Genomic DNA, 14,593 nt, shown 5'->3' on the forward strand with positions numbered 1-14,593 from the left:
CAGTTATAATTTCTCCCAAAGGAGACCTTGAATTTCTTGATTATGTTCTTAAATTACAACATTTGAAATGGTAACTCTAGCTGAATATTCCTTCTTCTAGGCACTGTATCTTCTTCTAAGAAATGTCCCCCATTCCAGCTTCATACATAAGGTTTCTACTAGGAACCTATCTCCAGAGCAACAGTTCGTTGATTGGCCCAGAAAGGAGTGCATGACCAAAGCTAAGACAACGAGCTACTTCCCTGGATATTGGGACTTGGAACCAAGACAATAAGAGCAGTTTCACTGGGAGTGCTGAACATTCTGAGCACGTAAGCAGTGAAGCCCATGAGCCACCAGAAGCCACATGCTCTGCCATGTGGAGAAGAATGGCAAGTGGCAAGAGAGAAAAAAGACACCTGTGTAGAGACAGAAGTGAGGCATAGCAGCAGCTGGATAAACACTCAGAGAGCAACAGATTTGAGAGAGATCTGCAAACTGTAAGGCTACTAGAGAGGCATCACTCTTAGATAAACTCAGACAGCTGGTATGCTGCAGTAAATACTAGAACAAAACTGCCTACTTTGAAGATAGCTAATGAGACTTAACCATGAGGAGTTGCCAGTATAACCTGGGCGCTCTTTGCATTGGTATCAGTGTTCAGATAGAAGACCGTGGCCATTTCAACACTGATCCACTAAGAATATAGAACAGTGTGGTAACAACAAATAGAGCGAAGTCAAGATGAGAAAAGAGGACATGAACATGGACCATACTACCATAGCGTGGTTTTATGCACAGGGACAGGTGGCTAGTACATGGACATGACTGAATTGATTTTATATCATGCTTATGTAGACTATGTAATAAATTTAATGTAATTTTACTTCACAGGATAGATTTAGTGATTCACAATCAATCACTTAAATACACAAAAGACATGAGTGGATTAATCCCACAAATTATATAGATATCTGAACCTAGAAGATTGCAAATGGCAATGTCAACAACATTCAGATTTTCAGAGTATGAATGAAGGAAGGGATAAACAGTCCTTCTTACAGGATGGCACAATCCTGTCAAGATGTGCTCTGCATCCCTGTCCCTTAATCCTACTGATTCAGTCACACTTATAAACGCTTCTGTGTTTATAACTTCTCTGCCCATCTCCTCCCCCTGGAGCAACTTTCTATCTCCCACCACCCCACCTGGTAAATTTTATCTATTTTTTAACTTCCTACTCAAATATCATCAATGTGATGTTTTCCCCCATATCCCAGGCAATCTGAGTAGCTCCGAATCCTGTGAATGGCCACTTCTATGAAACATTTACTGCAGCTGTCACATCGCCCTCAATTACATGTTTACATGTCTGTCTTTCCCAGCTGTGTTTGTATTCATCTCTGTACCCCCAAATCTAGCACACTGCCTGTACTGAATGGTTATTAAGTGAAAGCATGAAATAATTAATCCCTAATTACTATGCATTACAATAATGGTTATAGTTTTTCAATTTGTGACAAAATAAACTTTGCCGTAATTTTATATAGACGTGGCAATAACATAAACTTTGGCTGTTGTGCGTTCATTCTTTTTAGTCGGCTATCCATGCAATGCAGCCATCTCCTTAGAACTTAAAAACACAACCAATAAAAAAAAAAGTATATGGTAGATGAGTGTGTTCTTCTCTACACAAAGATACCTGTATCATACCCTCACTTTAGGGGGTATGAAAGGATGGAAGAGGAATAAGTTTAATATTTTTTGAATTCAGTTGTACATATATTTCTAAGAATCGGTTATAAAATTATGAAAGGCAAAATTCCGGGCAAAAATATGGAAGTGTTGCTAAATTTTGTAGATTGTTAATCCTACCCAGTTTCAGTTTCTTGGCCAATGCATCAATTTGATTGGTGGGGTCAGACCCCATGGACAGGAAGCAGATCAGAGGTGTCCGGGTATCACTTTCTTCCCAAGTTTTCTCCAGATTTAAGATAACTGGTTCTGTGTACTTCTCCTCCAAAGAATCTGCAATATACTTTCTCGCTTGAAAAACAGTACGGTCTGGGCACCACGACCTAAAAATGAATACAAGTTAAGCGAAATAAACTCAACGTGTTCATTTTTTCTTCTATCTGAGTAAAAACACACATTTAATTAGCAAAAGGGCAACAAGCTCATTCCTACTTTCCCACATCCATGTAAGAGGAATGGCCAGGTTTCCTATCCATGGATGAGCACAAATTTAATCTCACGGTTTTGGTGCCAGCCAGGCATTGGCAAGAAGCAGGGCAGAGCCCATAACAACACAGTGTCCTCTACCAGCTCCAACACATAGTAGGGGCTGACCTGCCACACACTCTGAGGCTCCACATCCTTCAAGGGAGGAACCAATGTGCCAACGATGCCCAAAGCAAGTTGGTCAGCAAGCATTTGTGGCATACCATTTGTGTAATGCACACCATAACAAGTTCTACACACACAGACACATTGGATAGTGTCATTTAATACTGATATGGTAAAGCACAGACAAGCCCCACAGACTCTTTTTGTTTTGTTTTGTTTTTTTGCTACTATATTGTACTATTTGACATAGATCTAATTTTTAAATGATGGATTAAAAAATAGACACATGTGTTCCAATAAAACCAAGTAGCTCTGGCTGGGTGCGGTGGCTCACGTCTGTAATCCCAACACTTTGGGAGGCTGAGGTGGGTGGATCACGAGGTCCGGAGACTGAGACCATCCTGGCTAACATGGTGAAACCTCGTCTCTACTAAAAATACAAAAAATTAGCTGGGCATGGTGGCGGGCGCCTGTAGTCCCAGCTACTCGGGAGGTTGAGGCAGGAGAATGGCGTAAACCCGGGAGGCAGAGCATGCAGTGAGCCAAGATCGCGCCACTGCACTCCAGCCTGGGCAACAGAGCAAGACTCTTTCTCAAAAAAAAAATAGAAAAAAAAAGGAGCCCTTTCTTACTCTGTGGACTATGAGGTCAACATTAGTGTTGTTCTGGCCACTCTTGAAGGGTGACAATGTCTAAGAAACAGCTTTTTCTAAGAAATGCAAACTTAGGTGTATAACATTAGAAAAGACAAAAATCGCTTCAAAATATCTCTACCTCTCATTTTTCATGTAGGGTCTCATCTCCCATGCTTTACTCCTCTGCCTTACCCACCCACCATACAAACACACACACACACGTGCACGCACACACACACTGATTTTTTCAACGTGGAAGGTCTCGGAGTTACTGGATACTGAGAAAATGTAAAATGTGAAAAGAGAGGGCAATTTTCTTCTTTAACATCAATTTCAAACTTTTGTTTCCATTTTATAGCCAAAAGTAGCATTTATATATTTCAAATTCAGTGCAATATTATTGGTTTTTTTCTCAAATGCAATTTAACTTTAGCTTACAAGCTAATTGTCTTGTAACTTTGTGAGGTCTGCTTTTTTAAAGAAATAAATTCAACAATAACTGATTTACACTCAATGGTAAATCATGAACAAAGTGAATAATACAAGCATATTTTTCACGCTTTTTGCTAAAAGCACTATCATTAATACGTTGTCAAAATACATCATTCCCTGCCACCATTACCATTTTATTTTGCTTGTCAAGGAACTGAAGAACTGCTATCCAAAGCCATAATTTGGAAGTACATACACTTCTTCTAATATTAGGCTGGCACAGAAGTAATTGAGGTTTTTCCCATTCTTTCAATGACAGAGATACAGTGAAGTAAACTCACTGAGATAAAATCTGTAAATTAGCAATATTATGAGTGATGCTTCTAGGTCTGATAATGCCTGTTCTCACCTGATAAGTAAAAGTTTATGGCAGGTATCTAGTGAATCGTTATATCCATCAGGGATAATTTCCTCCTCTGGAGCGTCTTTATCAAACCAGCTTTTCCACCCCTTCTCATTACGAGATATCTAAAAGAAGCAAGCCAATTAGCAAGTCACAGAACTGTATGTAATCGGAATATATTAGAAAGGATTCGGAATCACCTGAGAGGGTCATTCTTTACAGGCAGATAATTTTTCAAGCGTAACAACACAGTTTAAACCTTTCTTCAGGATCAATGACTTGAATAACGTGGATATTACTACTCCCTTCCAGTTCTTCCATTATTTTTCTACATTATGCGCTACAATTAGGATCATTCGTTAACTGCACCAAATGACTGGGCCAGAAGAAACACACATCAAGGTTTCTCAAGCTTGGTTTTATTGTCATTTGGATCTGAATTTTTTTTTTGTGGGAGGCTGCCCTGGGCATTGTGGAATGTTTAGCAGCATCCCTATCCACTGGAGATGCCAGCAGCACCCTCCACCCGGGTCCTAACCATCCAAAATGTCTCCAGACATGGCCAGACGCCCCTGGGGGTGGGGTAGATTACCCTCAGTTGAGAACCACTAACAGGACATTCTGATAACCCGACCTCTAAATGTTGATCTTTACTTAAAAATAATAATAGATGACAAAATCAAAACTTTTATTTTCCTAGTGATCCCCCACCTTGAGACCTAAAGCCTAATAACGAAAGGAGTCTCTCCAGCAACTGGTCTTAAAGTTCAGAAGCATTAAAAAGACTTCAGGGTTTCAGAGGCATTAAAAGGTGTTCACTGTAGCCCAAGTGACATCAAGACTAAGTACGAAAACTACAGATTATTGAGCCTATCCCTGCTCTTCAGCAACAATCAGGCTGGGTTATGTAAGTGTGCTTTTAAAAAAGCCACGGTACACGGTGGCTCACGCCTATAAGCACTTTGGGAGGCTGAGGTGGGCAGATGACCTGAGATCCAGAGTTCAAGACCAGCCTGACCAACATGGAGAAATCTAGTCTCTACTAAAAATAAAAAAAAAAAAATTAGTCGGGTGTGGTGGCACATGCCTGTAATCCTAGCTACTCGGGAGGCTGAGGCAGGAGAATCACTTGAACCCAGGAGGCAGAGGTTGCTGTGAGCCGAGATCGCACCATTGCACTCCAGCTCTGGGCAACAAGAGTGAAACTCCCTCTCAAAAACAAAAAAATAAAAAATAAAAATAAAAAAGCCACAGTAAGCAATAATAGCAAATAGCAAAGGCTCATATAACAGATGCCCTATGCCAGACCTGAGGATTACACCTTTTCCTCGATGACCCCTACTTGTTATTGAGGCATAGACAGGGTAAACAACTGTCCAAAGTCTCAAATCTATAGTGTGAACAATTCATCATACAGGATACAGATAGAGTATAAATTAATAACAGAACAGTTACTCTGTAACTCAGTTGCTCCTACTTTGTCCCTGGGGCACTAAAAGATGAAGGGGATTTCTGGCCGGGTCTGGTGGCTCACGACTGTAATCCTAGTACCTTGGGAGGCAGAGGCAGGCAGATTGCCTGAGCTCAGGAGTTTGCGACTAGCCTGGGCAACACGGTGGAACTCCGACTCTACTAAAATACAAAAGATTAGCCGGGCGTGGCGGCATGCATCTGTAGTCCCAGGTACTCAGGAGGCTGAGGCAGGAGAATTGCTTCAACCTGAGAGCCGGAGGTTGCAGTGAGCCAAGATCATGCCATTGCACTCCAGCCTGGGCAACAGAGTGAGACTCCATCTCAAGAAATAAATAAATAAAGGGGATTTCTGAAATGTTTCACAACTGCCATCTATCTCCTGAAGATTGCATCGGCTCTCTCTGGTTGGCCACCCTCAAAGAAGCTGCCTGCATGCCAGGGCCTGGGTGTTGCCAGCCTTACCTTGCACCTGCCCACAATGTCCCCCACAGGTCTCCTCCACAACTGTGGCTGAGGCACAGGAAGAAATCGGATGACTATTCTTTGCCTACTGACCTTCCACCTGCTAATTTTGACTTGACCACACTAGAGCTTCTAGGGTGAGCTGCAGCCATGATGGGTGATAAGATGACTTCCAGCCTCTGTATGCCCACCTCTATTTCTCATTCCTTTTCCTGGCCCTTGGCCTGGGATGCCAAGGTCAGGGAAGCATCTCTTTGAGGTTATGATGTTTCAGTTCCCGACACCCACTCAGCTGGGAGACTGATCTTCTGCTTCCTCCCTTCCTTCCCACAGGCAGGCCAGACTGATGGCCACCTGACTGCAGGTCTCCACTGAAATTCTGCAACCTTCCTGAGAACTGCCCCTCACTCCACTTCTGGCCCGTCCAGTGGTGTAAGAGGAGTGGGAAAGAAATAACTCATGATGGCATGGGAAGAGCATGAGCTTTGCCACTTATTGGCAATGGGGTCTTGGGCAAGTACCTAACCTCTTTGAATCTCCGTTATCTCATCTATAAATTAGGGTCAATAACTCTGCTTTTCTGTGGCAGGGTTATTGTTGCAAAGTACCATTGGAAGTAGTAATAGCTACTATATTCTACCTCATGAGTACTTAACATCTAGTTGGCAGAGGCAAACAATAATAAATATTCTTGTATCAATGTAAACCATCAGTAGAGGGCGTGGGCTTCGAGTGATTTTTCCAGTGGTTCTTGACCATCTCCCTTACCCAATCGCTGACCAGATCGAGATCACTTTCTTTTTCTTTTTTTTTTTTTTTCCCCGAGACGGAGTCTCACACTGTCGCCCAGGCTGGAGTACAATGGCATGATTTCGGTTCACTGCAACTTCTGCCTCCCAGGTTCAAGCAATTCTCCTGCCTCAGCCTCCCGAGTAGCTGGGATTACAGGCACCCACCACCATGCCCAGCTAATATTTTGTATTTTTAGGAGAGTTGGGGTTTCACTCTGTTGGCCAGGCTGGTCTCAAACTCCCAACCTCGTGATCCACCTGCCTCAGCCTCCCAAAGTGCTGGGACTACAGGTGTGAGCCACCGCACCCAGCCCAAGATCACTTTCTTTTTCCAAGCATTTGTTTGGGCTTGGAGGACTCATCTGTGGTTGTACTACAAAACAAAGCTCACTGTCCATCCACAGATGGAACCCAGTAAGTTTATCCAATTGACTCTGACCCAACCAGGCTGAGTAGGTAGAGTCTACACAATGTTTCAGAAATGCCACTAAGCAAACCAAACAGAGGCAGCTAACACAGTATGTTGGGTGGGGGATTGGTGATTACAGCATGAGGCTCTGCCAACCTGCAGTCTACCTATGGCCCCATCTGTCAGTCACTAGCGGCCACAGAAAAGAGATGATTATTGGCATCTGACACCGGGAAACTGCAGGCTCCCTCAGTGACAGGCAGTTGTAGCCAACAGATCCCAGTAAAAAACAGCTATCTTTATTCTGAGTTGCACGATTGTTTTCCAGTAACAATTGACTCAACAATTAATCCACAGTAATCAATGTACATTTTCAAATAAGAAAAAAACAACAGGCAAATCGGCACCTATTTCTCCATTTTCACCATTCTATTTCACCACTAAAATAATTAATTTTTTAGAGGGACCTCAACCGCTTAATTTGACTCACATTCAAATCTGCACAAATCACTTAATCATAGGCAGAAGTTACAGTGTAAAAGCATGAGTCGTCTACAATAAAACGGTCCATCTACTGGTTCTGATTCCGGCAGCAACTCAAACAGGCATATAAAAATGACCCATGCCCCCCACACAGGAGGAAAACATAGTTGCCTGCAACTATGAAGAGGTTAACCGTGAGGTCCATCTGTCCAAGATCTCTCCCAGACAGCCACAGAGCCTCAAATCCAAACTACTGAGTTGACTTTTTTGGGTGAAGGAATTGCTGCCAGGAAGCCCCAGTTTAAGTGGCCCAGGTATGTTTGGGTTTGCAGATCTGCACTTTCAACCAGCCCTTTATTGTATTACCTGGTTCATAATTTCTGCAAATTGTGGAAGTTTACTCAGCTCCACAAGATTCAGCCAAGTCATGTCAAGGATCCAGCGATAGGGCTTGGGAGGGCAGGCTTTCAGGTCCAGAGCTGCTCCTCCTGGGGAAGAGCGTCAGATGGGGTGAAATGCGTGAGCCTGTACTTCATTTTTAGAAATGTACTCTCCAAATAATAAAAGCAAGATAGCCACATTACTAAAAATATGGGAAAATTGGAAAATAATAATATTGCAGAAAATGTGGGGGCTTTTTGGTACATTTCCTTCAAGTCTTAGTGTTTTATTTACTGATTTATACCATCTTATAAGGTACAAATAACAACTCTTTCATTTTTCCCTGCAAAGAATTTTTCTCAAGTGATTATATTTGTTTGCTTTTTATTTTTTAATGATCTAAAATTTATAATTTGATATCAATGAATATGTTGATCTTTTCATGTGTGGATTTTAAAAATCACTTCTTAGTCTTTACTCCTCCAGAAGCTTGCCATTAAATACTACTTGTTACCAGGTCAAACAGAGAGATAAACAGATGGATGGGTTAGGGTTAGGGTTAAGGTCAGGGTTAGGGTTAGGGTTATGGTTAAGGTTAGGGTTAGGGTTAGGGAAGGAGGGTGGGAGAAACGGAGGCTAGGGATAAAAAGAGGGAGGGAAGGAAGTGAAGGAGGAAATGATATAATAGATCTATGGATTTTTTAGTGGATGACTAATATTTAAATCATTTATCCATTCACTGATGGAACAAATATTTATTGAGCACCCTCTAGGTATCTGACATGTTCCAGACACTGGGGGATGTAGCAGAGAAAAGCCAACCAGACCCTGACTTTTACAGAGCTTGAGTCCAGTGGAGAATGAGTTATAGTATTAATCATATTCTGAAGCAAATCTCAGGTCAAACGGGCATACCCAGCATTTTCCAGTGAAATACATGATGATATTTACAATTTCAAAATTCCTCTATTGCATGTCTTTAGTATCGTATCATAATAATTCCAGCTCCACTGTTGTTTAATTCAGATGTATGCAAAACAGTGATTCTTGAACTTTTAAATCTTATCATCTTCCTTAAGAACTCATTCCTTCCAGTTCACAAATCAACTCACGGACCAAAAAAGGGGTGTGGGGGAACTACAGGTCTTTGCTCTCCCCATCTAGCATCGTCCTGAGTAGCTGTATGAACTAAAGTACTTTTTTCATGTAAACCCATTTCCTCCACCACAGGGGACTTGGGAATCTGTGGCTCTGAGTGCAACAACACTTTTAGAACAATGTGTAAACCTTCTTCTCACTGTTGGCCCCTCTGCAACCTGGAGACAGAGCAGGTCTCACTGGAGCACCATTATTGCTACTGTAGGAGTCACTGGTGCAAGCAGCAACCACTAGAGAGAGCCACCTGCAGCCCTGGCACAGAGACAAACTCACCCCTTTTCTTCTTGGTTGTTTCCAAAGAAACGTTTGTATGTAATCCTGAGCTTTAGAGACACCAGGAGAAGAAATCTAAGCTATCTTTGTGTTTCCAAACATATTAGAACAATGACGGCCCTTCCTATTCCCCAAAATATCCTGGCTCTGCCACTCATTAGCTGCATAAACTTGAACAAAAAAACATAAATCCCTCTCAGTTTCCTCATCTGCCACATGGATGTCTGATAGAATCTACCAGATTGGCTGCTGCGAAGGTTAAATACATTAATGTACCTAGAACAGTATAGAATAATAATAAGAGCTATGTAATCATTAGCTGTTCTTCTGACATTCTTTCTCTCTTTCTTTCTTTCTCTCTCTCTCTCTCTTTTTGTTTCCCCGCTTGGAAGGCCCAGGTCCAGTCCAGTTTGGAAAGCAAGAAAAGACCCCCTAAGGTGTCTTTCTGTACACAATCTATGACAAAAGAAAGATAATATCTTTCTAAAATAACCAGGCAGGGAAGAAAGGTAAATCCATTGCTCTATAATGCAGGACTGTGCCTGGTATCCATTTCATTTTTCAAAGCGTTCTGACATTTTTGGTTGAAGAAGAAAGTCAAAGTCACCTTGCAAATATTGCAGAAAGAAAGTAGTAATTGAAACAAACAAACCGAAAAACCTGTCACTCTTGGGAAATCAAACATTTCTGCTACGATGAATAACTCCTCCACTCTCCCCCTTAAGTATTGAGTTCAAAATGATTTTTTAAAATATCTATGATCTAAGGATCATGTTTGTTAACTTTGTAAAAAAACATTAAAAACAAAGTCATATCATCTTTTAAAGAATAATTCAGTCAAAATGTAAGCCAGTTCAAAACTAAAACAAATTTTGTGTTGTTTAAAAACTCTTTTATTGCTGAGCTAATTGTACTGCTGCCAATCAACCTATCATACAATCCCAAATTAATCTTCTTAAAGCACTGTTCTGTTCATGCCACATCCCTGCTCATAAAACATTCGATGGCTCCTTATTGCCAACTAAATTAAATCCAAACTCCTCTCCCTGACTCTCCTGGCTCTATACAATATAGCTGTCCCTGACTCCGATTTTATGAAATGGGGTCACAAATGTGCTAACACCACAACCCATGTGTTCAGCCTTCTTTCTTTTTCTGTAACAAATCTAATCCTCCCTGATGAATTCCCTCCCCACTGTGTTGCCACATTTCTCAGTCTCCTCTGATTTACCCACCCTCTTTCAAATAACCCAGTCTCTTTCACGGTAGCTCTGGTCTGGTTGGCTGGTAGGTGGGAGAGGTGAGATGGGGTGGGATTATGTCTTGGTGGGAAGCATGCCTCAGGTCTGCAGGCTGCCCTCCAGGATTCCCATGCCTCAGATGCAGGCCGGGTCCCTGTACTGTATCCTCTGAGCTACGACAAATGCTATCTGTCGGGGCCCTGGGCTGCAATCACTGCCCCAGCTCCTGGCACTGGTACTTTGTCTGCAGGTACAAAGTTCTCTTTCTCTAAAACTTTTTTGTTTGACCTCCAGTCTCTGCTGCGTGCCAGCCCTCTCAACCCTTGAATGTCGCCACATTCCTAATTGCCAAACCTCAGGCTCGCCCATCCAGTTACTCCCCTGCTTCCATGGTGGGTGTGACACTGGGCAGAATGCAGGGTCATCTCCTATCTGAGAGTTTCTCTGGCCCTCTCCCCTTCTCACCTCCCTCAGGAGACAAGGAAGAGATGAGGATCTTTGCACCTGACCTCCTCTTTCTACCTCTGACCTCCTTTTTCCTTCCCAGCATCCATTGTGGACCCAGGCACCAGGTTTCCCACTTCTTCCTTTCTATGTCATATGTGCCTCCTTCTCAGGGGCCACATTAGCAGATGGCATTCAGGAAGCAAAGCCAGCTCACCAGTAAGGAAAGATTCAAAAGTACGCTTTTCCTCCCCTCGTATTGCACAATATCTTTGTCCGTTCAGCCACTATCCCAAAATACCATAGGCTGATTGGCTTAGAAACAACAGAAGTGTTTATTTCTCACAGCTCTGGAGGCTGGGGAGTCCAAGATCAAGACCCTGGCGAATTCAGTGCCTTGTGAGGGCCCATTTCCTGGGCTCCTTTCACGGTGTCCTGACATGGTGGGAGGGGGAGTGAGCTCCCTCAGGCCTCTTACATAAAGGCACTAACCCCATTCATAACAGCTCTACCCTCATGACCTAATCACCTTTCAAAGACCTCACCCGCTAATACCACCACCTTGCGGGGTGAGATTTCAACCGGTCAAGTTTGAGGGGACACAAATATTCAGACCATAGTGCATAGATAGAAGGCTTCCCCCGATTGTGGGCGTCATTTTGCTGCCACTGCTGCCTGGATTTCAGCATGCTTCAATGCCCCCTACCCCTCTGCTCGGTGTCCTACAATACCGGGGCTGTATCCCAAGTCCAAGCGAGGGCTTAAAGATTTTTGAAATGAGGTAAAGTAGGTTTCCAGATTGGGTAAATTCACTTACTGTACTTAAACATCCCCAAGACCAAAATCTCATACATCCGGACACTCTCTGTAGTACCTCCTCCCCACCCTAGATAGTGTTTATTGTACCATACCACATTGCCTTAAAAAACCAACTTCCCCAAGTGCATTAGACCTGTGAAAAAAATATGAACCAGATGATACATTTCAACTTTCTTGGAACTACCAGAAATAAAACCTGTGTTCATGAAAAAGGCGCAAAGAAGAAATTTCAGAGATGATGCAAAATAGTTTGCAAAGTTTCTACAGTGGTAATCTAACCTGAATCTGAGGAAGGAATTGAATGAAGTAGAGGAAGAGTAAGAAGTTATCGGTGACTGCCCATTTATTATAAGTAGGCTGCAGAGGACAAAAATGTAGCAGGTCCTATCACCTTGTGGGTTAGAAATCCTCCACATTTTTTCCCTAGATTAACTTTCATTCCCATGGCTTTGGTTGTTATTTCTGTGCCCTATCTTTGTAACTGCCTGACTTTTCTCTCAGACTGCCTAGATCACGTTGTTGTTGTTGTTGTTGTTGTTGTTGTTGAGATGGAATCTCGCTCTGTCACCAGGCTGGAGGGCAGGGGCGCGATCTCAGCTCACTGCAACCTCTGACTCCCTGGTTCAAGTGATTCTCCTGCGTCAGCCTCCCGAGTAGCTGGGATTATAAGCATGTGCCACCACATCCAGCTGATTTTTGTATTTTTAGTAGAGACGGGGTTTCACCTTGTTAACCAGGATGGTCTCGATCTCCTGACCTTGTGATCCACCCGCCTAGGCCTCCCAAAGTGCTGGGATTACAGGCATGAGCCACCGCACCCAGCCTAGGTTATCTTTTCTAATTTTTTTCTGGATAGCTCAAATTTCACATGTCTGTAGTCATCAGAGCTGGTCACAAACTGTTTCCCTGCCTTTCAAACACATGAGGAATTGCATTTCTCTGCTCTTTTTGAAGTGAGATGTGGCTGCATATCTGGCTTTGGCTAAGGAAATAGGAGCATAAGTGACATGTGTCACTTGTGGGGTGACTTTTAGGAGCCAGTGCACAGTCTGCCACATCCTTGCCCTTCTGCCGTAGTAGTTATGAAAGCAATGTGGATTTCTGAGTGACTAGAACAGCATGTTGGAGAGGTAACACAAATGAGAAGTACACCTTGGTTGTGTTAAGTCACTGAAATTTTGGGATTGTTTTTATGCCAGCAAAATCTGGCCTATTCTGACTAAATAGGTCCTAAAATCGCATCCAGAAATCCCCCACTCCAATCCTCCTCAAACCAGCTCCTCTTCCAACCGACCAGACCAGAAATCTCTGCATAGACCGGAAATCATAGACTCATTTCTGCCTGCTCTCTTGGCTCTTGTATGCATCGGTTTTTGCCATTTTACCTCCCTCATCTCTCATACCCTTGTCTCCCTGGATATTCCCATTGCCTTTACCCCAGGTTGGAAATGTATTCCTGCAGTTGAGAAGATTGAAAGAGACTCCTTTGAACCTCTTTTCTTTGATCCTTACACATGTGCCAAGTTCACCTCCCTAAATGACCATAATGATCACATCACCACCTTACACAACTCTCTGTTTCTTACCAGATCAAGAAAATGCTTCCTATGGGAACCCAGGCTCTCCGCAGTATGTCACCAGTTTATATGTCCAGCTCTATTTCTCAGTATGCCTCCATATCCACCTTTCATTTCAACAAAACCAGACTGATTCTTACAACTTAGATGTTCTCCACTCATTCTCTTTTTTATGCTGCTCCATTTCAGCATGGAATGTTTTCCTCTTTTCTACCTCTTCAGGGTCCACCTCAAATGCCACTTTCTTTTTGGGGTGTGGGGAGCCAGAAAATAATTGGTTAAATCATATAGAAAGAGCCAAACACACAAGAAAAAGATGGAAGCATTTTGCCACGTACCAAATAGCTCCCCAACTCATGACTTAACTCACAAAGGTATATTTTCTAAGAAACTGTTTTTGATTTCACCAACCACATGTAATCGCTCCCTCCTTTTAGCCTCAACACTTTGTTTCTTAGCTCTCTTACAGCACTTGATTCTGCCTCACTTTGGAGTGATTTTTAAATTATCTTTATCTCCATTTTGAGGCTATTATTTCTTTTCAAGCAGTATCTGGTTTATTCTTACATCCCCAAAGCTAGCGTGGTGGATTTACATAGCATGAGCTCAGTAAATACTTGTGTAACTAAATTGAAACGAAAATTCCATTCTTTTGTCTTCTTAATTAGACCTTTAACATGGAGATATGCAATGAATAGGATTAACTTCAAATATGAAACACAAGTGAGCCTTTTCTTGCAGTCTGAAAAACCATCATACCCCCTTGCTGAGGGAATGGCTCTCTTGCTAAAGAAAGCCATCACCAGTATCACTTTTCCTCACTTGAGCAATCGATTCTCCCAGGCATGGTCAGCAGTGAATAAACTGAATGTAGTTATATCAATAACTACAATAATATCAATATTCAGTTGAGTTGTCACAGACCTGAATCTTAAGTAACCAGGGCAAAACGAACGAAAAACAGAAAAGAGATATTAAAAAATAAAACTTCATTACACTTCCATTAGAACATCATTTCCCTACTGTATCACAGAAATGGGTTTATGGTATATCAAAGAGCATATCACTTTACCTTTAATGAGAGCTTGAAACTCTCTGTGCTTAACTGTTCCTCTCTGAAGGTCAATTTTTAAGGTCATGAGGAGTACAAACAGGAATTTGTGGTTTTCGTATAGGCCTCTGACAGAGTATATAAAAACCTCATATGTCAGGAACTCAATAATATTTGTAATTCTCTTTTGAGGTAGTGGTGACTTTTCAGATCTGAAATACATTTAAGAATCAAGG

The 14,593-nt window shown here is 42.3% G+C and overlaps 1 protein-coding gene across 1 annotated transcript in view; it reads right to left on the bottom strand.

The window, feature by feature from the left end:
- DNAH8 (dynein, axonemal, heavy chain 8) overlaps positions 1-14,593 on the bottom strand; it is a 335,359-nt gene that overhangs the window by 79,042 nt on the left and 241,724 nt on the right. Inside the window, exons 78-81 of the mRNA XM_011944829.1 lie at positions 14,379-14,569; positions 7,780-7,901; positions 3,802-3,920; positions 1,855-2,057 (exon numbers count right to left, since the gene is read on the bottom strand). Of these exons, the coding sequence (XP_011800219.1) occupies positions 1,855-2,057; positions 3,802-3,920; positions 7,780-7,901; positions 14,379-14,569 (635 nt within the window). The remainder of the gene's footprint in view (positions 1-1,854; positions 2,058-3,801; positions 3,921-7,779; positions 7,902-14,378; positions 14,570-14,593) is intronic.

Source organism: Colobus angolensis, unplaced genomic scaffold (genome assembly GCF_000951035.1).
Source record: "Colobus angolensis palliatus isolate OR3802 unplaced genomic scaffold, Cang.pa_1.0 Scaffold105, whole genome shotgun sequence".
NCBI lineage: Eukaryota > Metazoa > Chordata > Mammalia > Primates > Cercopithecidae > Colobus > Colobus angolensis.